The 26,522-nt window shown below is 40.2% G+C and overlaps 1 protein-coding gene across 1 annotated transcript; it reads left to right on the top strand.

Moving 5' to 3' along the window:
• Positions 1 to 1,303: 1,303 nt before the first annotated feature.
• Positions 1,304 to 25,692, top strand: dmrt1 (doublesex and mab-3 related transcription factor 1). Its single transcript, XM_068738718.1, has 6 exons — positions 1,304 to 1,546; positions 2,317 to 2,485; positions 4,759 to 4,916; positions 7,981 to 7,983; positions 11,419 to 11,599; positions 25,532 to 25,692. Exons 1-6 carry the CDS (start codon positions 1,304 to 1,306, stop codon positions 25,690 to 25,692), a joined length of 915 nt encoding a protein of 304 aa, XP_068594819.1.
• Positions 25,693 to 26,522: the final 830 nt, after the last annotated feature.

Below are 26,522 nucleotides of genomic sequence, written 5' to 3'. Positions count from 1 at the left end.
TTTCTTCCGCATGAGGGGAGGACACTTCCAGTCCACTGGAACAAAACCAAAAAAAAAAAAAAAAGTTCTGATACGGTTCGAGGTCACAATTATAGCGCAGTGTATAATCCCAACCTGTTTATTCATTATCAGATTAAATATATTTTAATTTTGTTTTTGTGTGATTGTCACAATTTTTCTTTTTTTTTTGTCCACCTACGTTGTACATACTTGTCTTTTTTATTTTTAATTGTTAATTTATTGTAATTTTGCATCTGTGGTGTAATTTATTTTGAACTTATTGTTATTTTATATCTGGAGTAATTTATTTTTAATGTATTGTTATTTTGCAGCAAATTTATAAGGACTTTCAATGGAAACAAGACCGCAAGGGCTTTTTTTTAAATGCTCCTCTTAGACAGGATGTTTGACTGTACTTGTACTGTAATACATGCTACTGTGTGACTGTACTTGTACTGTAATACATGCTGCTGTGTGACTGTACTTGTACTCTAACATTCTATCTAATAAATATATTCATCATTCTTCACGAAAGAAATCAAGGAGGCAGGAAGTGAGGCGAGGGCAGGAAGAAGCTGGTGACGTCATTATTATTGTAGGACCAAAACATGAGCTATTCAACTAAAAAATAAAACTTAGCTTGTTTAGAATGGAGCTGTCCCGTCCTTAAATGTGTGTTAGAGGCGACTTTATTATTCCAGCCACATGAAAGTTCTTATTTTCTGTTACATACGTCAAAACTACATTCTACCTGGTGATGTGTGGTGGGAGGAACCCGGAGAGAACCCACGCAGACACGGGGAGAACATGCAACATCCTCACAGAACGGCCACAAGTCGGATTCAAACCCGCAACCTCCTTGCTGTGAGGCAACAGCGCTTACCACTGCGCCACCGGCCACAGGAAATGTTAAATACGAATATTTAAAACAATACGAACAGCAGCTCAATTGACGTCACACCCAGAATGCCTTGAGACGGTGACCCCCCCCCCCCAAACCAAACGAATTTTATATCTTATAAGAAATAAGTATATATTTTTGCCTATGTATTTACGTAGTAGAGGTGTATTCTTGTGTTTTTGGACCGGTATGGGTGCAACCCACGGAGGCCGCTGCCGTGCCTCCCACTGGTCACAGCAGCAGGGCGGGGGTGGGGGACGGGGGGGGACGGTGACCTTATAGCCCCGGAGCGGGCACCATCCCGACCCGGAGCCAGACGAGTCGAACTGCTCTGCGTGTTGTCTCTGTTAGCGGGACACGTGGTGTTGTTGTTGTTGTTGTTTCATTTCTCCATTGGCTATGATGAGCAAGGACAAGCAGATCAAGCAGGTGTCGGAGCAGGCCGGAGCTCCGTCCCCGTCCCCGTCTCCGTCCCCGTCCCCGTCCCAAGGCCAGAAGCCCCCCAGGATGCCCAAGTGCTCCCGCTGCAGGAACCACGGCTACGTGTCTCCCCTGAAGGGACACAAGCGCTTCTGCAACTGGAGGGACTGTCAGTGTCTCAAATGCAAGCTGATCGCGGAGCGGCAGAGAGTCATGGCGGCGCAGGTGATCAAGACTTTGTTGTTGTTGTTGTTTTTACTAAAAGTATCCTCCTTTGAAGATGCGCGTCGAAGCTAACATTACGGGTTGGCTTAAATGGTTTAAAACCCGCCTCTGAGCAGGAGGAGAAGATTTACTAGACTATATTATGCGTCTTTAATGCCCCTATATTGGATCCATTTACTTTTGTTCATTTGCAGTTAAAATTGACATTTAATGTTTTTTAATTTTATTTGGGGTGAAAAGTGATCCAAACAATTAATGATGGATGAATTTATCTAAATGTTTCTGTAAATTATTACCAGCATTAATGTTTCGATGCATACCTGCTATTATAACAACTGGCAATAAGCCGCAATACATATGTTGTGGCTTATACTTTTATTTTTAAATTTCACTTGCAGCATTTGTATTGGTTGAAACAGCAAAAACATGGTCTGATTATTTGTTGTGTTTTACATCACAAATGTGTAAGGAGGAAGACAATAAAGAATTAGTCTTTATTTACATCTACAAGCAGCACTTCAGGGATGGTTTGATATTCCTCATCAATTACATTGGGATCAATACTTAATAGGTATTTAAGAAAAACAATATCAGAGCTTTTCTCAAGGATCTACCTTTAAATGTTGATTTATGTCATGCATCATTTTCCCTTCATTGTAATCCATCAGGTCGTTTAATTGTGCTGTAATGGCTGCTGATCATTATTATTCAGCGATATAAGTCCATTCTACAGAGTCGATACATAATGATTTGTTTTTTCTCTCCTCCAGGTTGCTCTGAGACGGCAGCAGACTCAGGAGGAGGAGCTTGGGATTTGTAGTCCGATGACTGTGCCCATTCCCGAGGTGATGGTGAAGGATGAAGGTGGAGCAGAGTGCTTGTTCTCTGCAGAGGGGCGATGCCTGACTCCTACCCTCAGTTCTTCTCTCGCTGTGTCCGGTGAGATATTAAAAGTATTATATACATTAGATTAAATATATTGTCCTGCTCCAACACCCTCAAATGTCACAAACAGCAAAAATGAAAAAGCAACTGGACTTGTTCATGTTTGGTTGAAGACGTTTCACCTCATCCAAGATGCTTCTTCAGTTTTAAATGACTGGCAGAGACTTTAGATAACCAACAAAGGACAGAAACCATAAGACTCCTCAGGGGTCATTAGCATCCAGAAGGTGACCCCACCTTCAGGTGAACTGTTGTGTTGAGCTGCATCCAGGTGTGGCTGGGGGGGTTGTGGATTTTGGGGAAGGAGGTCAGCATTGCATTGTATGTTGCTGAAAGATGGTGCCTTAATCCTCCTCCTCTGTTCAGGGACGGTTTCTCCAGTTTGATAAAAATGGCTTCTTTAACGCATCTCTCAAACCATCCGTCTTCCCTGAATAAAACCTACGGTAGTTTCACATCAGATATCACTCAGCCTTCAACAACTTGAGAAAAAAGTTTGACTTTGAAAACAATTCTAAATAATATTGAAGCAATCACTTGTTTCATTTCTTCATCACTTCACCAGAGGTTTATAATTAATTAATCTATTATTTTCATTAAGCAAAATGCAAGAGATGATGATTTGCTTATTGTTTGTGGTTTTAAAGCTCAGCGGAACAAAACCAGCACTTCAATGACACAAACTTGTACAGTAGGAAGGTATGCTGGGATATTAAAGCCAAATGGAACAGTAGCTAATTGATAGAAAAATAAATGAATATGAATCATCCTAATTTTCCATTTGTTAAAATGATTACATTTAGACAAAGGCACACAATTGTAATATTTTTTTGCATTTTTAAAACAAACTGAAACCCTCATGTTTATGAATAAACACTGTTCACCGCATTCCTTATTATGCTGACTAACATGAAGAGGAGGACAACATGCTGTTTGCTGTCCAGCCATCCTCAGTGTCAGAATTGTGTCATACAAATGCGTTTAGATATATTTATTTTAATCATAAACAAACACACTAATAATTGCACTGTCAAGACAAGCAGTTGCATAGAAATGAAAGAGCATCTAGCGTTGGCGGGAGATGGCAGATTGTTGCTAATTTGTCTTATTTAAACTGTGTAAAAGACATTCTCGTACGTAAGTTAAACTGTCCTCGCTCTTTATATCTAAATAAAAATATTCAGAAATGCTTTTCAAAGCAGTATCAGGATGAGCGTTCATTTATTATGGCACTGTTTCACATCTAGAAAATGTTGTGACACATAGAAACATACCACAATATGTATTTTAACAAACAACTAAACCACTGCTATTTAATTGGTTATTGCACGGGTAGTCACAACAAATTATTTTTAATTCTTATTTATTTTTTATAGGTGCCTTTAATAAGAGACATTCTCCAGAGAAAATAAGAGTGAACTGAGGTATTTTGGTGCTACGTATAGCAATGAAGAGTATCTTTCATTTCTTTTTTCGTCCACGATGGAGAGGCAAACACAGATATGAGTGACTGGTCAAGGCTGCTCATGTCTTACTCTGAAGCAGCTTATTGTCCTCGTGGCAATGAACACGGGCATCTGGCTTGGAAACAGAGAGGAGCTTTCGGAGGTGGGAAAGGGAGTTGGGCACGCTATGATCCACAGATTACAGGAATTAGAACAGGGTTAACACATGCCTTTATCTTTTGGCTTCAGTTCTGCACATTATCATCATTTTGTCAGACTAAGTGCTCAGGAGCTGCCTGAGAAGAATGTGGCCTTGTTGATAAGGAAAGAACATTGGGTAATAACGATCGTAACATCCGAGCAGGGCAACCCACTCCTCAGTGTTGTGTTGTGAATGAATTGTGGCGCGACAGCTGATTTGATATCAATGACACGCTGCCACCTGCAGGCGGCGCTGTTGACAGCAATTTGTGTCTTGTGGTAGGGAGATGAGTAACTTCAAAGTTCAGCTGAATTGTTTTTCTGTTAAATGATCTATCCCTATATTTACTCTCTGCCGAGGTCTGTATAACAAATACACACGATCAGTGTTATTGGTTATCAGTTTGGAAATTCAGACCAATAAGTCTGCGTTAGCTTTGATGTGAATACATAATTAATTGCAAACATTTTACTAATAGACTTTTTGATTCTAAAACTGTAAATTCACGCAGTCCTCATGTCTCTATTTTAAAATTGATAATGAAATGAAAATGCTGAAATAAAACGCATCCTAAGCGTCTCTGAGTGAAGTCGTGTGTCCGTCTCCTCTCGTCGTTCTAGGGAGCCGCTCCATGCCGCCCTCCAGTCTGCCGGCCGGTGCTCGGGCTCTCACCGAGGGACCGCCGGACCTGCTGCTGGAAACCTCCTATTACAACTTCTACCAGCCTTCCCGCTACCCCGCTTACTACGGCAACCTCTACAACTACCAGCAATACCAGGTGACTAACAAGCCGCTAAAGCTGTTCATCCGTATCCATCAAACTCTTATTTTAAGCCTCAAGAAGGCAGCAGATATTTCACTGCAGTCCAGAACAGTACGTAGACGAGGTTGCCGATCTCAGGTTCTCGGCTCACCTTAAGAGAGACTATTTGTATCTCTGTTTGATGATAAATTACAATTCACAACCTTGTATTAGACTCAAACTTGATCCAGCAGTCGACAGTAAACTATTAGCAGGAACAGATGACGACATTTTGGTGATGATCCAGGAGAGATCCTGGATTATGTAGCAGTTTGAAATTTTTGGTAACATTGCAGTCAATGTAGCTTCAAAATTTGTTCCTCAATATCTCGGTTGATTATTGACCGATGTTTGTGGAATTTGACACAAGTCATGTAGGGTGGGCGCCTCGATCTCACCACCGAATTTCATCTGGGTCGGATCCAGAATGAGGTCAGGAAAAAAATATTACATTTTAACATTGAAAACCCAATTTACAGAGCGAACAATCTCTTAAAAATACACATTCATGTTTACTTTTCATGGTTGGTGTATAAAGATACAAAGAACAAGTTCGAACCTTTTGGTGATGATCCAGATCACCATGTGGACGTTGTAAATCTAATTTATGAGGGGAATGAGCTGCTCGGCGGAGGTCTGCGCTCCCTGAGTGGTCTTCGAGTTTGATTCTTTTTATCCTTCTGTGAAGAAGTTTTCTCAAAAGTTTCCGTTAGCCTATGAACATGTTAATATTAAAAATTAAAAAAAGGTAAATGGGGAACATGATTCTTAAAGTTCACAGTTCCTGCTTTTCATTCCATGCTGCTTGCCACACTATTCCTGCAATGTCTGTAATTTGTGGCACGAGAAACTAAACAATACTGTGCAGTATCAGATTATATATATTTTAATTTGCAAAAATATATATTTCATATAGATATTGCTATACAGCATTAGACGTTATATTACAAAGCAATAACCTGATGATATTTCTTTTCTAAGGGAAAATAATTAATGTGAAGGACTCAGCAGCAACGTGGAGTCTTGATCTAAACAAATTAAGCATTTCTGGAAATGATCCATCCTGTCCGCAGCTGCCAACAGTGAGGAAATGTATATCACGATGACAGCATAAAATTTAACTGAATAAAAATATGCAACATTTTGCCCTTACCAGTCAGATGTCGGAATTATGTGTGTTAAAACTTTTAGGGTGATCTCAGGTGGTGAAAGGGCTTCGTACCTCAGAGGGAGAAGTTCAAGTCTAAGCTGCTTTCATGCCACAGAAACAAGAGATAAGCTGCTTAGCTGCAAATCACCTGAGCATGAACACACACACACACCTCAGTCAGCGTGAAACTGTGTGAATACAGGGAAGACACGCAGCACTTTATAATTATATTTGTGAGCAAAATAGTTTATTTACTTTTGCTAAAATTGTGTTAAATGAAAGAGATTATTTTGAAGTGCTCATTCTTGTTAATTAAGATAGAGAAACAAGCAGAAGATATATGAACTAACAAACGAAGGAAAAAAATGGCAAAGAAAATAGAAAAAGATCCATCACCAGTAAAAAAAAAAAACATTCTTCACTAAAACAAACGCATGAAATCATGGACGGTTTGAAGAAGAGAAGTCTGTCTTCTGGTGAATGAAACAGAAAAGTTCAGGATGCGTGGATTATCATGAACTACTGGTTCATGATAATCCTGAGAGACACTTTGCATCTTCAAAAGTGCCTTCCTGACTCTTCTTGTCTCTAGTTCTATTATTCATTTGTAGTTTCCGCAGCTAATATCTCCCAAACCCTTTTACTCAAAAAAAAAAAAAAACAAATCCAAATGCGCGAATAGCCCTGCGAGTAAACATGTAGCGTTTTTGGGATGAACTGTCCTTTTATCTAAAAAACACAGTCAGCATATACAAGAAACATGAGCCTGACAATTAAAGAAAAAATGTAACGTTGCACTTTTTTATTTTTTACTTAAAAAGCGAAGAGAAGAAAAAACAATGCAGGAGGCGTTGCCGTGGCGTGGCAGTGATGCGACACAGAGCTGTGCTGCTGATGCATGTGGAAGCAGCTCTGTGGACATTAGAAGATCATTCTCTTTGAATATGGGTGTGATTTATACCAACTTTTATTTCTTTGTTTTCCCTAGAGATGAATAAGAGTGTCAGCTCTAATGTTGGCACTCAGACTACAAAGTAGGACACAGCGGGGAGACAGTACGGAGACAATGGTCCTTCATTCATGCTCGTGTGTATTCACGCTGATTTATGCCTAAATGTATCTATTGTGTCCAATGAGATGAGCTTGTGCGTGAAGCAAATTAGATCTATAACTCTCCTGTGATCTCAGATGAGGTGTTTTTTTTATTTTTTATGAAGAACATTTGTCCACCCCCGCTCTCACCTCTTCTACCCCCCTTCCCACCTTCCCCCCCCCCCCAATAGCAACATCTAGTTTTGGGGTCACTGCCTCTGGTAACCTGCCAGCGCACAGCAGAGCCTGAATTGCAAAGGTTAATGGTATTGTCTGTCGGCGGAGGAACAAACCGCTATGCCTCAGTGCTCGAAGGGGAGAAAGTGAGCACATTAATGCTAATCAGTTAGCAGTCTTTAGCATAATTTAGCCATCCTCCTTTGTGATTTATGATATTTTCAGTGAAGTTGTCACTGAAAGGTTGAGAGGACTATGTGCTACGGTTATTCAAATTCAGGGACCTCTTTTTGTATAGCAGGAAGTGCAAACGTGTATTTCTTTCAGTTCATAAGTATTAATTTGCTGAAGGAATCACAAAAAGAGGTGAAATGTTCCTTAGAGATAGCAGAAGTAGCTGATTGATTAGAATTCCTCTGTTAGTAAATATAAACGCTTTTCTTCTCTGTCTCCTTTACCTGTCCTAACCGTCTTTATTTGAATGAGCACCATTCCAATTTTAGCGTCGCCAGCTGAAGTGGTTGTCCTTGAATTACTCCGTTTTGAATCTGTCTCCATATTTGCTGTACTGACGGCTGTGGTCTTTCTTGACTATCCAGAGAACAATGTCTTTTCACTAAGCAAGTTTCTAAAGCTGAACTAACACCTGGTGAATGCAAATACTTTCACTAAATATTATTATTTATAATACAAAGTTAGTTTAACTTTAAGAAGTGCCTCTTCCTGGTTCCTTGCCAGTACTGTACCTGATGCAGTGCTGAAGCGGCGGTTGTGTTACATCATTTTACTATTTGGGAATGTATTTATATCAATCTTGAACCTATGGCATTGGTTCTGTGTTTGATATTCACAGAATAGTCAGAACTCTGCCCTCTGTTAAATCCCAACCCACGAGGAAACGCTGCGGCTTTATCTGCTGGAGGCCATCTACCTCGTCCTCTCTTCTCCTGTGCACTCAGTGGTTGCTTGGCTGTCATGCAGGTGGATGATGATAATATAAGGGTCGTGAAAAGATTCCAGACAGGTGATGGTGCCAGATAAGAAGACAGGCCCTTTCAGGGAGGTAAGAACGCCCCCCCAGGAGACAACACGTTAGCCAATAAGTTTAGAGGAAGCACGAAGGCAGCATTTCCTAAAGACATTGCTGTAATCCAGTTCTCCATAACCACCAGTCAAATAGCCGAACACCAAAACATTTCCTTCTGGCTACCATCTGTTTTATTTCACTGCCACTGCTTTAGACTTTGGTGGATTTGGCTGAGAGGAGACTTTGAGGTGCTGGACATCTGGATCTGAAGCTTTCAGAGAAACAACCTGAGCTAAAGGAAGCCGCCACTCGGCTCACAGTCCTGAGGATGAAATGAAATGCAGATTTATTCTTTTTTTTTTAGTCCTGCTTTAATCACTGGGTCTAATTTATTGCAAAGGAATTCTAACTTATAAACATCTAGAAATCAGCTGAGCTGAGGTCAGTACTGGTTTGCATTGCTCCCCTTCTGAAGTCCTGCATCAAAATGAGCTGTAGCCCCTAATCAGACAGCGTTTTCATTCCGGGCCTGAATGGCCTTAATTCTGCCCCAACGTCTGTGAAGCTTCTGGAGTTAGTAGCAGCCGTCTCTGAAGCAGGCTCTGTCTTAATAGTGTCCAACCTATCCCCGGGCATTGAATGATACAGTAGCAACACAAAGAACATCATTTGAATAAAAAAAAAACCCCATAAACGTCCAGTAAACTGGGCAGATAGTGAAATAAATCGCCTTTTATGTTAGCTATTGCGTTTTGCATCACATCTTATTGTTATTGAATGCCAGCCTACCAAGGTGTTGTTGTGACACAATCATATTCTTAGCATAAATAGCTCTGCAATGCTGCATGTAAGTATATACTTTTTAAAGGCCAGATTATAATTTCTGTATCCTTTTCTAATCTAGCCTTGTAATTCCGTGTATATCGACCCAACTTTGGATTTTGTGTATGATCCATGATTATTATTACATATAATTATTCATTACAGTTCTGTGCTTTCCCTTGCAGCTGCTTACTAATTTCACACAGCTATATTGTAAACTCGAGTGGAAAACACTAATATTCTGTTTCTCGCCAGTCCCATCTGCATTCCTTCAGTGATACTGCTGTGACTGACTGACTGACTGTTAATCTCATATATATATAAATTGGTTTCTGTCCACAAGCAATAAGTTACGTTCCATCCATTCTCCTCTGACCATTTAAATGTGTGCAGCAGAAAGCCTCTTAGATTTGATTTGCTCTCCCCCGCGGTGGAGATATTAAAATCGTCGCTGTTACAAGGTTTATGTTGGGCAGCAGCAGATTGTGTGGCGCCAGGCAAAAAACAAAGATACATGTTAATGCTTGTCCATCTTTGTTTTTGAGGAATACCTTTGCTATTTAATGCACCAACTTCCTTCTCAACTTGGGTTACTCTCTCACCTGTCTCCTTGACTTATCTCTGTGTCTGTGGGAAAAGCAAGGACAAGACGGACCCTCGATAGAAACACGAGGAAGGTCAGGTCGTTTATCAGCACAGAAAAAAATACTCCACAATTATACATGTACGTGGATATATTCGTTGGGTATGTGGCGCCATATATGCATGTTAGGGCTCATCTTTGCCGTGAGCACGAGACATCTTGTTTGTTGTGGTTGGTGCTCGACTGCAAACCATGAGTTCAGTGCACTCCCAACACTCCAGTTCAATCTCTGCTGTATTTTTCACACCCTAATACTAGAGCTGAGTGTAGCTTAAATAACAGTTTATAAAGCTGTCTGAGAACTGATGGTGTGGACAACATGGATGACATATTACAGGCTGACAGAAATCAAATTCCATAAAAGTGAAATTGAAAACCCTCCATGAGGTGGCCTTGCTGCTGAGTAGACAGCTCATTTTAAAGTTTTCAGACAGCTGGGGGAAAGCCAGCGCTGCATGTTGCAGCCCATTTTTAGAACAGGCCACGCATCCATGAATTTAAACACTAATAATTCTTTGTCATATATTATTTTGTCTCTGAGTTTCTCCTGTCAGATTAAATTGCTGCCTGTAAATATCTGAGGGCTGAGGATTGTACCATTACAGTAGCAGGTGAATGGGTTATGGAAAAAATTTGTATTTTAAATTTATTGTTTATTTATTGTATTTTGAAAAGAAAAATGGATATGAATGGATCTGCATACCCCGTGCTGTTGTTGGGATTAGGATGCACACACATTCTATAAAGAAAAAGATAACATTTAGTATCAATATTTAAATGTGGGAAATTGGACGCAATAAAGTTGAGGAAAAAATAAGTTCAAAGGACATCATAACATGCAGAATAAGTAAACTAAAGCAAAGTTCTGGCTCCAGTGTTTGTTGCTCCTCTTGCTTGTCTGTTGGTACTGAAACATTACAGCAGCTGAAGCAGATCTCTCACCTTCAAAAGATAATGAGAAACAAACTATTTTTATTTGGAAGGAAGCATCTTTACTCTCCTGCTGCTCTCTATACAACAGCTTCTCTCAGTTTTTAGATTGTCAATTTTACATTGAAATCGTCACAAAGCTGCTGCATTTGGCTATTTGTTCTTTTTTTGCACTGCAAGAAAGAAAACCTAAAACTCAGGACACCTTATTGGTGGTTTAGGTTGTTTTGTTAGTTTATCCTGTAGATAGTTATTTTATTAACCACCTCAAACCTTGTCATTTCCTTTTATCTGTAAAAGCAAAATACTGCTGTGCACTTTATGTTGGTGAGAGACTCAAAACAGGTCTGCAGGGTAACCTGTTGCACAAATTCTTGTTTGTGTTCAGTAAAATAAGGAATACTGTCAGTTATTTTAAAAATCGGTATCGGCCGGTCAGGATTTGTTAAAAATCGGTGATCGGCCAGAAAATTGCAATCGGTGCACCCCTAATAGAATCTGATTAACGTAAACTCCAAGCCCTGTTCCAGTTTCTATTGTAAATAATATGAAAGTCTTCATGAAGGTCTCCTGGACCTGAAAAGTGAAGGAATAGGATGATTACTATTCTTCTTCTTTGCTGTCTTGTGTGACTCAGGTGCCGCACGGTGAGGGCCGCCTGCAGAGCCACAGCATGCCCTCTCAGTACCACATGCATTCCTGCTATCCAGCAGCCACATACTTGACTCAGGGCCTTGGTGCCTCAGCCTGTCTGCCACACCTCGTCAGCCTGGAGGACAACAACAACAATAACAACTACACTGAGACCATGGCAGCCAGTAAGTGACAATCTCACTCTCAAATATGAACGATATCCAGGATTTATCCAGGACCTTCCCACTCGCCCTACTTTTCAATACAATTAGCCTCATCTCATCTGGAATAAAAAAACACACATATATTTCTGAAATTCTGCTGCCATCACCTTAAAAAAAATAAAACTAAAATTCCAGACCTCACGGTGCAGCTGTTTCTTTTGGTTGCTTCAGAGATTAACAGATGTAATTTCTCTTTCTGGCACCTTAAAGAGCTCATGGCAAGAAGCAAGCTATATGTAAATGTACTATGACATAATGCAGCTTGTCAAAGTATGTGGTTGTGTACATTTATGAATTGAACAGGCTTCTTTGTGAGATAATATAACGTTTTTAAACGGTTAGCATCGCCACCATTCCGTGACGTCACGAGGAGGCCCTTCTCGTAGTACTACTATGCTTCACAATTCACAAATGACTGTCATAAGCTTCACATTAACGTCCAGTAGTGGTGTGCAGTGAACGACTGTCTTCTTTTAAGTTGAACCATGTCAACATGTGTCAGATTGTTGACTCAGCTTTAACTGTCTGTACATGGCGCTCTTTCCTTTGTACTTCTATGGCGAGTTCACCGCCTGTAGTAACTATCCTGCTTTTTATATTTCCACTTTTTTGTAAAGTTAGGCATTCAGCGTTGTTGCATTGATGTTGTTTTAATGCTGTATTTGTGTATTTATTATATTATAACTTTCTGTGCATAATAATTATCTGTATAACTAACCATTCCACAATTTACGTGATCTTGTAGTCTTCTGATTGGTTAATGAGATTATTGTCACCCTTGTTTGTGTACATGAAGATTGCCTAATGCTCTGGATTCTAAAAGTGGGTCAACGTTTACATTTCTCTTGATGGTCATACCCAACACCATCTGGCCTCACCCTGGTTTGTGTTGAGACATTTGTGATTGACTCAGTTGTTGCATGTTTCATTTAATGAGTGAAGATGCCTGATTACGCCATTTTATTTTCTTGCAATGAACTCAGTGCCCACCTAGCACCCCATTATGCATGCTACTACAGCAAAAAGGACATTTTCCTTTTAGGAATTAAAAGATGATGATGCTTTGATTTTCAACAGTAGTATTGTATTATTATTACTCATTTATAAAGAACACGAGGGAAGAGCGTCATTAGTCAAACATCAACATCCTTTTTTCAGTGCTGACACCACCAGCATCACAATCCCATCGCTCCCCGCATCTTCCCTCAAGCCTGTGTTTGTTTCTGACTTTCACCTGTCCGTTTCCTGTGAGGGTCCACCGCCAGCCTCCGACTGCGAGCGGCCACGCTCCATTACAAGATAACAACGCTCTCCGAGGGTGGTCCGTCATTTGTGTGGACTCAGGCTCCAACAGATAAACAAACCACATAAATCTGTGGTTTTTCACTGACACCTTAAATAGAAGCAGCGGGGGGGTTCATGAGAGAGTGACTTTCCCTTATAGATTTTTTTTTAATTGAAATGTTGATTGAGTGTATTTTTCCTTTTAATAAGAGTTTTAATGTGCAAAATAACCAACCAACTTATCTCAGCAACAGATATTCTCCAGGTTATCGCTAAAATTGACTGTGCAATTGATTAAGAATTAAATATTCACAATTGGTTAAACTGCTGATGATTTTAAGGCATTAATGCCTTTCTTTGATAATGTATGTTTAATCTACAGTTAGCCTATGAACAAGTCGCACAGAGTTTGAACACTTATGGCCCATATAATAAATAATAAATAGGGCTTCCATATGTTTTACATAGATTGCCCCTGAGGATCATCTTCACTTCTTCATACTTTTACTACAGATAATGACGATTGAGCAAAATCATTCACTGTAAAGACCGGCTGACTTTTTTCATTCAATGGAGCAAGTAATGCTGTAAAACAGCGCGAGAGACATTTTGCTTCCTATAACATTGTCTGCCTGTTCCACCATGAAAAAGTAACTTCTAGTAGTCCAAGCTGTTCAACTACAGGACATCACCTCAACACAGTTTGTCCATCAGAAGGGCGTCTTTACTTTAACGGTATTAAAAGTCATACTTTCAAGAGCTCAAAATACCAGCATACTGTCGATAGATACTATCTATCCATCCATCCAGACATCCAGACATGAGAAGCTGCAGTAATTCATGATTAATCCTTGTTGTTCTAACGCTTTTCCGAAATGACTTGAAAATAACCCATTAAATGATTTGCAGATGAATGGATAACGATAAAGCATTAACAAAGAAAAGCTTATGAATACGGTATTATCCTGGTTATTAATTTTATTTGACATTTGCTTTAAAATTGAGCCATATCTCCTTTTCATCCTCCAATAGTTTTGCTTTGACTTAACATGTTGTGTAACTCCAGATCCACGAGGAGGAACTAGCCGTGAGCTCAACGCCTCCCCGCCCCTCCTTTCTTCCTTCCTGCCAAATTGCACCCCATCAGATTTATCTCCCTCTCAGGATAGGGCTAATCAGTTGGCCAAATACAGAGATCCAAATAACCTTCAGGAGTGCCATGCTGTCCTTTCCCCTTCTCTCCTCACCTCCTCCACTTCCTCCCCACTCTCCACCCTCCCCATTCACCACCCCACAGTCTCCGCAAAATTGCCTTCTGGAGTTAGTGAGCGGGAACAGTTAAGATTTACAAACAATGATGAAGCTTGTCATGCGTCTTTCTCCATCCGTCACGGCGGGCCAGGCGGAGCTGTGGGTAGAGCCGTCCTGGTGTTCTTCATAAAAGCCAGCTCCCTGTGAAATACGCCCCCGGCCGGCCTGTTTACTGCCCCGCGCTCGTCAGCAGCCCCGCCGCCGTAAATTGCAGAGCGGGAGGTGACATCGCAGTCCATCAAACTCCCACCCCGTCTCAGTGCCCTCCCCACATCTCGCCTCACGCTGCACGCGCGCGCGCGCACACACACACACACACACACACACACACAAACTGTTTCCCCACAAACACACGGCCAACTTTGTCACTAAGATCTAACCAGGAAGGTTTAGATGAGCTGCCCCAAAAGAGTTATGGCTGTTTCAGTCCTGCAGGCGACAGCTTCGAGCCCAGTCTGTCAGTGAAATGTTCTTTCATTTCTGTCCTTGTTGTTGTTTTGCAAAATTCATAAACTGCTCAAAGTTTGCAGACTTCTCAGGGCAGCAACTTTCCTTTCACTTACTTCTTATGTTGAAAACTGTGGTAATGCTAAAGCCAAACCTCAGAATGGAGTGCTGCTGCGTCGTACGCCGCTGTGTGTACCCGTACTGTATGTCTGTTTGGTTATACCGGTGTCAGCACACAACGGACAGTCATTTAAATGCAAATCAGATTGTTGAGGTATTGCAGAAGTTAATCCTGCAGATCGATGGACCTGTGTGAGCCCATTAAGTTAGAAATCCATTACTATCTTTCTAGACGATATTCTATTGATTTTTCTTGCCTCAATCTATACTGTACAGTGCAGCAAAGTGAGTTACTGCGTATAAAATCTGTCGTTTCAGGTTCTCCAACTCCTGTAAAAAAACAGATTGACATCGGTAAGTTTCTTTGTTTCGTGTGTAAAAAGGGCTTTACCTGTTGTCCGATCAGATTACTTCAAAATTGCACTTGCTCACACTCTCTCTCTCTCTCACACACACACACACACACACACACACACATAAATACTTTAAGAAGTCCCTTCAAACACACACTCACTACATGTACGTGTTCACACAAGCGGCCACACTCCTCCTGGTGGTGCCAAAGAGGCCTCTCGCTCTTTTGGATTTATTAAACCTGAAACAAATGGGTTCTTCCCACCAAGGAGACGACCTTTTCGAAGGAGGTGCTGTTTCATGCCATGTAGCGGCAAGAGTTCATTTCCTCGGTCACCGACATGCTGAGAGCATCACTCACCTCAGTGTGCACTCTGTGTTGTTTCCTCGAACTGAGAAAAGTCAAGATCCTGTGACGCTAATATTTTATCAGCAGGTTTGAAGTAACCTGGCCAATTAAATGTTGACTTTAGCTAAGTGAGATGAAATTGTTAATATATTTATCATGCTGTTGTGACCAGCTTCACATTTAAACGTGGTAATTCAAATGCTGTTGGAACAATAATTATATGTCCTGCAACTTATTCACCTAAAGTCTGCCCTGCTTGAAAAAGCTTTTCATATCCGTTTTGTTTGATTGCTCTGAGGGCATTCTGTAGAAGCGTTACACGTAGGAAATGTCTTTGTGTGAAACGGAAACATATTCAAAGTCCATTCGATTTTCTTCTTACCCCTATAGTGAACATTCCTAAAGGACAATATGTCTAAAAAAAAGACAATAAAGAGAGGCAGAGTTGGACTTATTTTTCTTTTATATATATATAAAGAGAGAGAGAGAGAGAGAATTTAGTTTTCAGAGAGAATTTAGTTTTTGTTTCTGATTTTGATTATGTTATGATGTGTGCCTTAAGCCGTGAGCCTTCACACGATTTTAATATGTTCGCATAATGATAATAAATTATCTTGAATCTTGAATCATATACATATATATTAATTAAAGTTCACCACAGACCACTTCTCCGATAGGTGAGCAAATCCTCCAAGATATGTAAAAATGTATTTTAGTTAAGGTGACGGGTCTAGAAGTAAACACCGACGGAGAAAGTAAGCCCACTGTGGGCTGTCGGTCCCCCGGAGGGCCTCAATGAACACACGGCTGGTTAGTGTCTCCACTGCCTTTTGCTTACAGTGGAGTCCTTTCTGGCCTGTCACACACTCTCTTCCCTACCCTGCTGTGCTGCTAAGTGCCACAATTACCTCCAGGGCTTTAGATGGGCTAAATACCAGTGTAATCGTCTGTTGAGGGCAGCAGCGCTGTTGTAATGTGTTGTACAACACCACCATTAACCGAGGCCTGGGGCTGTGGAGACGTTAAATGGCCAGGGCCGTGTAGTTTATGTCCTCGTCCCCTCACTCTCTATTTCTCTCTCTCACATAAGCACGCGCACCAACGCAAGCTCTCTCGCTGCCCGGCTATCAGGAACTATCATATCATATGCTGTTCTTTGCAATCAATCATTTTCTAATGGGAGGTCCTGCGTCATTATGTCTGTTTCTATAAATGTGATATGATTTCTAAAGTTCTTAAACATTTTCAATTAGGCATGCTGAGCTCGCTTTACAGCGTCGACTTGTCCTGATGTTTGACACATCCATGATCTGCAGGCGTGTCTCAGAGTAGATCTTTAATCTGTCTCTATTTTATAGGGGAAAAAATTGAGAGATAAACGGACCGTATTTATTGGTCAGTTTGGTGATTCTTTGGGCAGGAATTTACACGTGTAATATTTGTACTGTTTATAGTGTAGAAAAGTAGAAATATTCCCTTTTTTCTTTCATTACCTTATGTCCTTGGAAATTCTTGGATCTTGGCTTGATTGTTCTCAGCCACCTCCTCCGTCTTGACTCTGGGGTCTCCGATCTGAACTCGGTACAGATGTTCCTGTACACGATGCCTGCAACCTGGTTTTGTCGTTCCATGTATGCCTTGCCTTGCAGCGTCTTACACCCTGCTGTGATGTGCTGCAGTGTCTCAGGGGCTTCTTTGCACAACCTGCCCCTGGGGTCCTGTCCGGCGTGGTAGACCCCGGCCTCTATTGATCTTGTGTTTAGGGCTTGTTTTTGTGCTGCCATGATTAGTGCCTCCATGCTGTCTTTCAGTCCTGCATTTTCCAGCCACTGGTATGTTTTTCCCTATGTCGGCTACCACTTCAATTTGTCGGTGGTACATGCCATGGAGGGGCTTGGCCTTCCATGATAACCCCTCTGGCTCCTCCTCCTTACTGGACTTCTGTTGCCAATTGTATAAATTAACATGCCATTCATCCTTCCTAAAAATATGACTCATACAGGTAATCTAGTTTACATGAAGGTCTAGTTATTATACAAAATACTTAATACAATGTGTCATACTCATTTTTTTGTCCATGTGCTGAAAGTGGATGTTGTTTTCTTGATTCCTTATGGTGTCCCCTCTACCTAATAGTGATCTTGTAGTCACTTTCCTTGTGTTGTTCCATGCAGGGGCAGCGGTAGCTCAGCATGCGTTGATAAATGATGTTGCCTTGGCAGCCCTGAAACAGCTGAATGACTTGGATAAACACATATGGCAGCTTTAGCACTCACAGGACGGCTCCTTCTTACCAGAGCAATAAATTACACTCTTCTTGTGTCCTTTACTTTGGCATTTTTCTTACCCTGTCGACTTACAATGAATCGCTTGTTTAAAATGTAATGATAGAAAAGTCCCACAAATATTGATCGGCTGCCTCAGCTCATTATTGCATATCCATAATTTTTCGATGGTTCATGTCACACAGCCAAATGATGGAGTGACAGGCTATTTTGTGAGTTGATGAGGCAAAGTAGCTGAAATGGACTTTTAGCATAGTTACGAGGGCTTTGTCACGCCTCTCCAGCTCTCATCTTCACCAGGGACAGATCGGCTAACAATACAGGAGCAAAGGGCCCTCTCTGCTTAATTAGCCTTTGACCCCAACACTGATGCCTTATGTCAGTCTGTGTTGGCACTTTAGCTCCATACTAAAGCAATAATCAACATTTAAGTGTTTTCTGACCCCCCACCCCCCCTTTAATGGCTTCATGAGAGACAACGTCCCTTAAAACAATTCTCTCGACAGTTCTTCATTCAGTGGATGTTAATTTGTAATGTGTGGTTGGTTGAACGGTTTACATTATGAAATGAGTCCTTATTGATGATAATACCAATGCTATTATACAATCAGTTGATGTATTTGACCTGGCTTGACATTAGCAGCAGTATTGGATTCAGTACTGAATGAATAAATAAATACAAAGAAAGATTCCTGCAGAGTTGTATTCGCTTCGTGAATAAGAGCAGGTCTCTGGGGTTAGCCGTTAATGTCACGCAAGGACTGAAAATACAAGTTCAAGGTTTATAACTTCCTCGATGTGAAAAAGTAGCTTCCCGTTATGTAGTTTATCTGCTAAAAACTGCTCAGTAATAAGTAAATGTAGTAGATATTAGATCGATTGCATCATCAGTGTTATGCAACTGAATATAAATATATGTAGTTATTATGTGGCAGTTTGCGTAGCTCCCATAATGCACGGTTCATGACAATAAAAGATACCTTTGAAAGCTCATCTTTTGTGTGATGTTGGCCACTTTCATCATAAAAACTTACAGGATCTAGAGTTAACCAAAACCTGTGAGATTTGATGCTTGATCAGAAACTGAGGGTGAAGAGCTGTGTTGTGAACATCAGCTGAGTGGCGCGAGCCTCCACTGTTCAGGGCTCAGCATGCCTGTCTGCTCTGTGACTGAGTTTTCTGGACCATTAAGTCCTGATGTTTGCCTGATGATGAGGAGCCAGACGACCATATCGAAGGGCTGCCCTCAGTTGGTCACCGGTGGGGGTGGGGGGGGGGGGGCGCTCAAGCTGGTCTGGGATGTTTGGGTTTGGACACAACCCGTATCATTTTAATGGGAGCCATTTAATCCCAGGCCAACCTTGTAATGTGACAGGCGACCTTTCGTTTACTGAATCTTTGTTCCCTTGATGTCAGCCTCCGCTGACAGTCCCTGGTCGTCCATGGACATTATTTATTTATTTTTTGTGGTAACTTGAGGGTTGTTGTTGGATATTGTCACACAAAATCTGCTCAAGAAGACGGTGAGAGATTGTTAAAATGCTGCAAAAGGCTACTAAATGTATGTTGAGCTTATAATTATGTGGTCACAAGAAATTCCAAACTGGTTTAAATAATCATTTATGTGTGTTAACCGCAAGCATGACTTTCAACCCAGCTAATGCCTCCATAATGCCGCTACTTATGTGGCTGGCCGTATGCGTTGCATCGGTATTACTGAGCTTTTGTAACTGATTCCATTCTTTGAGGACTTTGCTCTGGTTGATACAGGAGCTGCAGGGATTCCCTCCCATTTAGCCACACATTGTTAAAGGTATGATTTGGAAACTATATCTTTTAAAACCTGACCTTGATTGCTATTTGAAGAGATGAGCCATCTTAGTCATCATTTTTCTTTTATATATCTTTGCTTGCAGGGCTTTCACCATCGTCTGTTTGTCTGCGATCAGAATTATGCAACGGTTTGCCATGACCAGATAAACCATAATGTTTTTGTTTGTTTTTTTACCCCCAGCCACTCTGAAGGCACTACTGAGTGCTATCTTGGTCAGAAAACATATTTCAGCATGTCACTTTTTGGAAATTGTGTCCTTCCAATTATTCGACAAGGTTTACTTGTTTGTTGTTCTCAATGAGTGTGATGATCACACGTTCATGAATAATTAATTGTTAGATATTGAAATAGAAAAGTACCAAAAAAAAGCCGAGGTACTGAACAAGATTATATATTGTATTGTATTTATGTTATTTGGACATTAATATATATTAGCATTTGTTCATTTGTTGAGCTCTTCCAGAAACGTCTGTAACTCCCTGCAGTTGAATACAGCGTGTGTGTGTGTGTTTATGTAAGTGTTATCTACCCCTATGACCCTTGTGTATGGTGGATGAGTGTGGCGTATAAAACCCACAGCGAGAGCTTATCCCTGCTGGATCGGACTGAATTACCATCTCCTCTCACATCTGGGCTTTTGTTCCACTCTTTGGCAGCAGGAGAAATGATTGCACCTTCATTCACTCCCTCCCTCCCTCTCTTAACAGGACAAGTGGGAGGTTAAAAAAAAGCTTCCTTTTGTTAATCCGGACAAAGACTGTTTAGTAGTTTGGAAATCTTATATAGAGTGCTGAGTGACTGGGAAAAGGGCAAAAGTTCATTCGGGGAGACCAAACTCTTTCAGCAGGTTAAGGCTCTGCCTTGTTACAAACGTCTTTTTTTTTTGTAACAGTTCAAACCTTAAATAAACTTTACACGAGACCTTATCTTTTCATTGGTCACACTGAGATATGTAGAAAGCACAGTTATTGCTGCAGGTATAACACTGAAAGAAGCTTCCGGGTCCGATCTGTGCTGAGTTTGTATGTTCTCCCCGTGTCTGTGTGGGTTCTCTCCGAGTTCTCCGGCTTCCTTCCACCTCCAAAAACTGCAACTGCAATTCAGTTGAATTGATCATTCCAAAATTGTCCTGAGGTGTGAGTGGTAGTTTGTCATTGTGCGGCCCTGCAATGAGATGGCATCTCATCCGGGGTGTGCCCTGCCTCTCGCGTGTAGTCAGCTGGGATAGGTTCCAGCAACACCCTTGACCCACAAGGTGGATTAAGCGGCTGTAGATGAGATGATCAAGGTCGTCTCGTACACACAAAAATGGATGATTAGAGAATAATGGCTGTAAAACTAAATTGAAGTTGTGGTGCAAAAGCAGATTCACAAATGATGTAAACTCAAAACGTGTTGAGATAAAAAATTATGTGAATGGTTGATTAATTAATGTATAGATATATAGATAAGGAACCAACAAGTATTAATCAGTTGGTTAATTTATTGTCATGCAAAAATTTTAAACATGTCACCAAGTTCTCAGGTGTGAGAATTGTCAACATTTTGCAATAAGATGTCACTTTTTGATCTGAATGATTTATAGTTTCCAGATTTTGTATGACAAATCCATCATGCAAATAATGAAATGTACAGAATTAAGTAAAAAAATAATGAAAACACTCATTAAATGTTTAATTGTGTCATTAACTTGGGTTAAGACCTAATCGAGAACAAGGCTAAGCTTTCAGCAACATTAATCCGTATTAAAGTCAGATGTACAGTGAACAGTTGCCTTCAGCCTTTAATTACATCATAGATTTGCTGTTGATGAACAGGCAGATAATTAACAGTGAGCAGTCTGATTCTCAGCGGCCCTCTCCCACCCTCTCGCTGTTACTGCTGTACGAAGAAGACCGCTGAGGTATTAAAGATGAAGCCGGCTGCACTTAGCTACACAAACATTAGTTTTAATGATTGGGCTGCCAGTTTGGAATTGGTGACAAACTGTAGACGGGCAAAAGCTGGAGTCCAAAACCAATCAGGAAGTTAATGAGGAGAAAAATTATTCATCTTTTCCCCTCCCACCCCTGCTGAGAAAGGAGAAAGGCAGCATCGCTCGCCTTTCACTAGCTGGTCTGGGGATTCTGGGTATAATGAAGATTGACTCTTGTTTACAGTATATTCATGATATCCCAATAAGGAGGCTCTTCTGAATAATCATGTATGAAATATATAACTGATGTATCCTCATGTGTTAAAGGCAAAACAACAACAAACATGACTTTTAAAATATTTATTATTCAATGTGAAAACGTCAATAAGTTGTTAATACGACAGTAATAAAACAACGTGATGTGTTTGTGGTTGAAGGGCTATTCAGTCCTTCAGTTCCAGAGCAGGTCTCTGTTCCTGACCCCGGATCTAATCCAGAATAAGTAGTGATGGATCCATCACTCCATTTATTATATTCATACTCCACTCATTGGGAATCTGTGCTTTGGAGACGCCATCAGATCTTAAATTCATTTTGGATGAACTACGCTAATTCCACTAATAATCTGCTACAGCAAACCGATATCTACCGACCTACCAGGGCCACATTTATTTCACATTTAAAAGAGTTAAATGTGCCGAAATCACATTGACCCCCCCCCCTAATTTGTTGCAATTCTTCTTGAAATTTGGTGTGTTTAACCTCAAATCAAATGTTCACTTAACCTGTGAAGAAATGTAAAAGAGAATAGGGTGAATTCTGCATCCAATTTCATTGAATTAAAATGATCGTGTATTCGGGGTTATCATGATCTCTGCTTGGACTCTCACAATACCAGCCGAAGCTCTTGTTAGTGGAGTCTAAAGATGAGCACCGGCGATAGCATATCTGTGTATGTTTGTGTGTTAATGTTAGCATGACGGTTTTATCTGACGATCCAATCACTGTCCAGCTAAGACCTGCAACACATGTCGTCAAATAGAGAGGGTATACACTGGCAAAGCACTTTTGATACGACACCAGGACAATCACATACATATATACAATATATTGTGTGTCAAAGTCAATATCTAAACAATATGTTTGCCCATAGGAATTTTGCTGACCTTCATTTTAAAGTGTATCTTGTTTCTGCAGGTAGCTCTCAGGACATATTCCACTGTACATGATAATTGGGAACCCTGGAAACTAGGAAACATCACTAACAATCTGGCATCTCGCAGAGTACCTAATCTAATTAGAGGCCTGAGCAGAGTATTTGTACTGTGAGGCTGATGAGGAGACGAGCAGCAGGTGTCCTGAGCAGCACAGGTGACGTGGATATGCTGATGACGGGTGTGGCAGGCAGAGCAGAGAGAGTAGAGCAAAAAAAAAAAAAAACTTAAACAGCTCTTTGTTGTGTCCTAAATACATTTGACCATTTGGCCAAACGAGGCAACTTTTCCAGTCGCTGTGGAGTCTTTTGAGACAGGTTTATTGAGAATTTCTTGCAAGCAACGCATTTCAAAAATCATAACTCAACTTTATTTATAAAGCACTCTAAACAACCATAGTTGAAACAAAATGCTGCACATCAATAATCATAAAAAACATGAAACAAACATTGCAATAATCATGAAAGCCATGGAGCAGACAATGAAAACAAATTAAACAAGACCAAAGTCTCACGCCGTGTTGAACACCAAGGAATAATAAATATGTGTTTTAAACACACACAATGGAGATGCTTTTCTGATGTGCAGTGGTAAATTGTTCCATAATTTTGGAGCAGCAACAAAAAAAGCACGAGAACCTCTGAGTTTCCGATTCGACTTTGGCAGCTCACCGAGCAGGAGCGTCGGGATGAAGCGGCTTAGAGAGGAAGGCAGGGGCGAGACCATTGTTTTTATCAGCTAACCGTTATAGTTTCTACAATAGTCACTGCACAAAAATATTTTTAACATTACTTATCAAGCAGATAAATTTCCAGCTCATGTAGATTCTGTGTTTTCTGTCTTATGTGACAGAAGTCTTTGTGTTTTGCATTGTTAGTCGGCCAAAACAAGGTCTCAGGAGACACACAGGTAACCCCAGTCATGAAAACATGATGATTGATTACTGCAGCTCCTTAACGCAGGACACAAAGTAAGCAACAATGAGTCATGTTAAGAATCAGTGAGTATCTTTAATTAGCTTTAGCATGCACATTGAGATGCTCAGATTTGATATAGCACACTCAACAAATGTCACTTTATTTTACATTTTCTCACACATTTTTGACATTCTTATATTCTGACACCCTATTGATATTTGGGTAACCACATATTCATCTACAAAAAAAAATATGTGACGTTGAGAAAATCTTTTTTGTCCATTTTTATGTTTTCAACAATTTAACAAGTCCCTTTAGTTTTTCATATTTTCATTATTTGGGTTGAACTTGCAGCATTCACATCTAAAATTGCTTTTTAATTTGTACTTGCACTCTGTTCTACTATTTACTACATCTGATTCTGATGCGCCTCAGTCTCCTTCAGTGAGGAACTGGTTTCTTAGCTGATTTTTTTTTTGTCTGAAAAAAATAATTTCATGTGAGAAGGTGCAACACCTGAGTGTTTGTCACTTTCTATCAATTGATTACTTACAGTGTATAGATTACTTATTGGTGCCATAATGGGTAAACCATTCATCTGTATTTTTGTCAAATTTGTTTTAACTCAACTTCCTAATCAATCATCGAAAAATGTCTGAGCGCAGCTCCAAAACAATCACTGAGTCTTCATAGATTAATGTCAAATATTACAGCTTGACAAATGTCATAATTATATGTAAATTATAATAACAGTTTAAGGTATACATACTATGGATAATAATACTCAATAATACTCACTCTGTTTATGGGCCTTACATTTGTTTCAGTGCAGTAGAAGGTTCAAAATGAGTGGATGAACGCAGCTCTCGTCGTAATGGTGAAAGACCAAATGATTTTTCTTTTCATTCTCATTTTATTGGACAGTCATATTTATATCCGGCAAATGCAGCAGTTAACAGAGAGCTCCGTTTTGTCTCATAGTATTTCTGCTCTCCTTATTTGCTCTCCTTATAGTACAGAGACTTTATTTTATTTTATGTGTGCTGCTGTTCCGTCTGCATCCATGAAGCAATAGGAATTTATCATATTAATGACTTTGAGGAGTATCCAAGGAAAAAAGATTTGTAGCTCAGCAGCAGAGGTGGTGAAAGGTTTGGGGTTTGTTTTTTAATGTGTGATGGTTCTTTTACAGCGTGCACAGTCATTTGTTTTCATTATGTTTTTAACCATTAATGTGTTTCCTTTTTTCACTACGCTACTGCAGTAAAAAACTGTTTTATTTTTACATTCTCTTTGATTTGTCAGGGAATAGTGCAAGGATTGTGGTTAAGAAAATCTGCAATATGTGAGGTTGGCAATTTGTTGTGTATCAAAATAAAAATTAGGATTTGCTGAAACAAATTTGAAATTAGATAGCAAATTAGCGTGAACCTACATCAATGTTAATTGCTAACTAGCGAATAGCATTGGCTAACAGAAAGCCATGATAATGGGAAATATCAGGGGACTGCCCCCCTGACTTTTCCTCCCTATTGCTTACTCATCCAGTGGGAATCAAAATCTGGTTGGCACCAATTTTTATGACGGACTACCTCATAGTTTTTAAGAAATATTATTCAAAACCGCAACCTCAAAGAAAAGTCAGAGAATCACCAAAGTCCTTAAAATAAATCACCTAGAAACGGTGATTTACGGCACTCTAAAACATACATGCTATTAAATTTGGTGTGATCATTTACGGAACGGACAGTTCGGTACCTGTCCAGTCATTGGTTATCACAGCATGACTTTGGGAGTTTCAAAACGTTCTTTCATTTGTCAGCTGACCTCTATTGATCAAGAGTCTCATTGCCGTCTCTGCAGGCTTCTTACCCAGCAGCATCACCAACGGCCATGACTCCATCATGACCTGCAGGTCCAGCAGCTCCCTGGCCGAGGCTGATGTCCACGCAGATTGCGAGGTCAGCAGCGAGACACCAAGCTTCACTGTCAACTCCATCATCGATGGTGACGCCACCAAATAAGAGAAGCTAAGGATAAAACGACGTGACGAAAGCAGTTCTGCATGTTCTCGCCAGTTCAATACTTCATTGTTTATCTTTCTGTCCATTATATCCAATGTTCCATATTTTTATTGCAAATACAGGTCATTTTAATTCTCTGATTTATTTTTAGACTTCAAGCTGTTAAGGCCTCTTTTGAAGGCAGTTCAAAATATCGGAAGTCATTGAAAGAGAAACCAAAATTGTACAAGTTGACAAATGCCAACTTGCAAACACTCCTCGAAGGTGAGGTGCTTTGATAGATCATTTATGAATAAAATGCTAAACAATATATTATTCGTAACCAAATTTGCTAAATGAATCAGAAACCATGGTAGACTGTTGTTGTGATTAAATGATCCAACATATAGAAAACTTCCAGTGAAATCCTTTCTCTCAAAGCAAATGTACTCATTGAGCGGGGAATTAGCAGCGACTCGTTCAGCATTTGACTGCATTTTGACAATCCGAATACAGACTTGGTGTTTGGCAAGATATATTTGTATTGTATAAATATATATATATACAAGCTCAGTACTGTATATCAGTATATATCACTCATTGTGACAAGTTTTCTCCCAGTTAACATGCACCACTTTTTGTAGTATTCATATTCGTTTTTTAGAGTTAGTTTTTGATCCACTGAACTAATTGATGAATTTGATCCCGACTCTAATTAGCAAACACTGATTTAGTGATTCTAAGAAGTTGTTTTCCGCTTGTTTTTGGATTTTAGAGAATATTTTCATATCAGGGCCATGACTGTACAGTAAATAGTGGATGGCGCTAGACATCATGCCTTTAATTTTACA

The sequence above is a fragment of the Brachionichthys hirsutus genome, chromosome 4, assembly GCF_040956055.1.
Source record: "Brachionichthys hirsutus isolate HB-005 chromosome 4, CSIRO-AGI_Bhir_v1, whole genome shotgun sequence".
Classification (NCBI taxonomy): Eukaryota; Metazoa; Chordata; class Actinopteri; order Lophiiformes; family Brachionichthyidae; genus Brachionichthys; species Brachionichthys hirsutus.
This window is presented reverse-complemented; position numbering and strand designations above follow the sequence as displayed.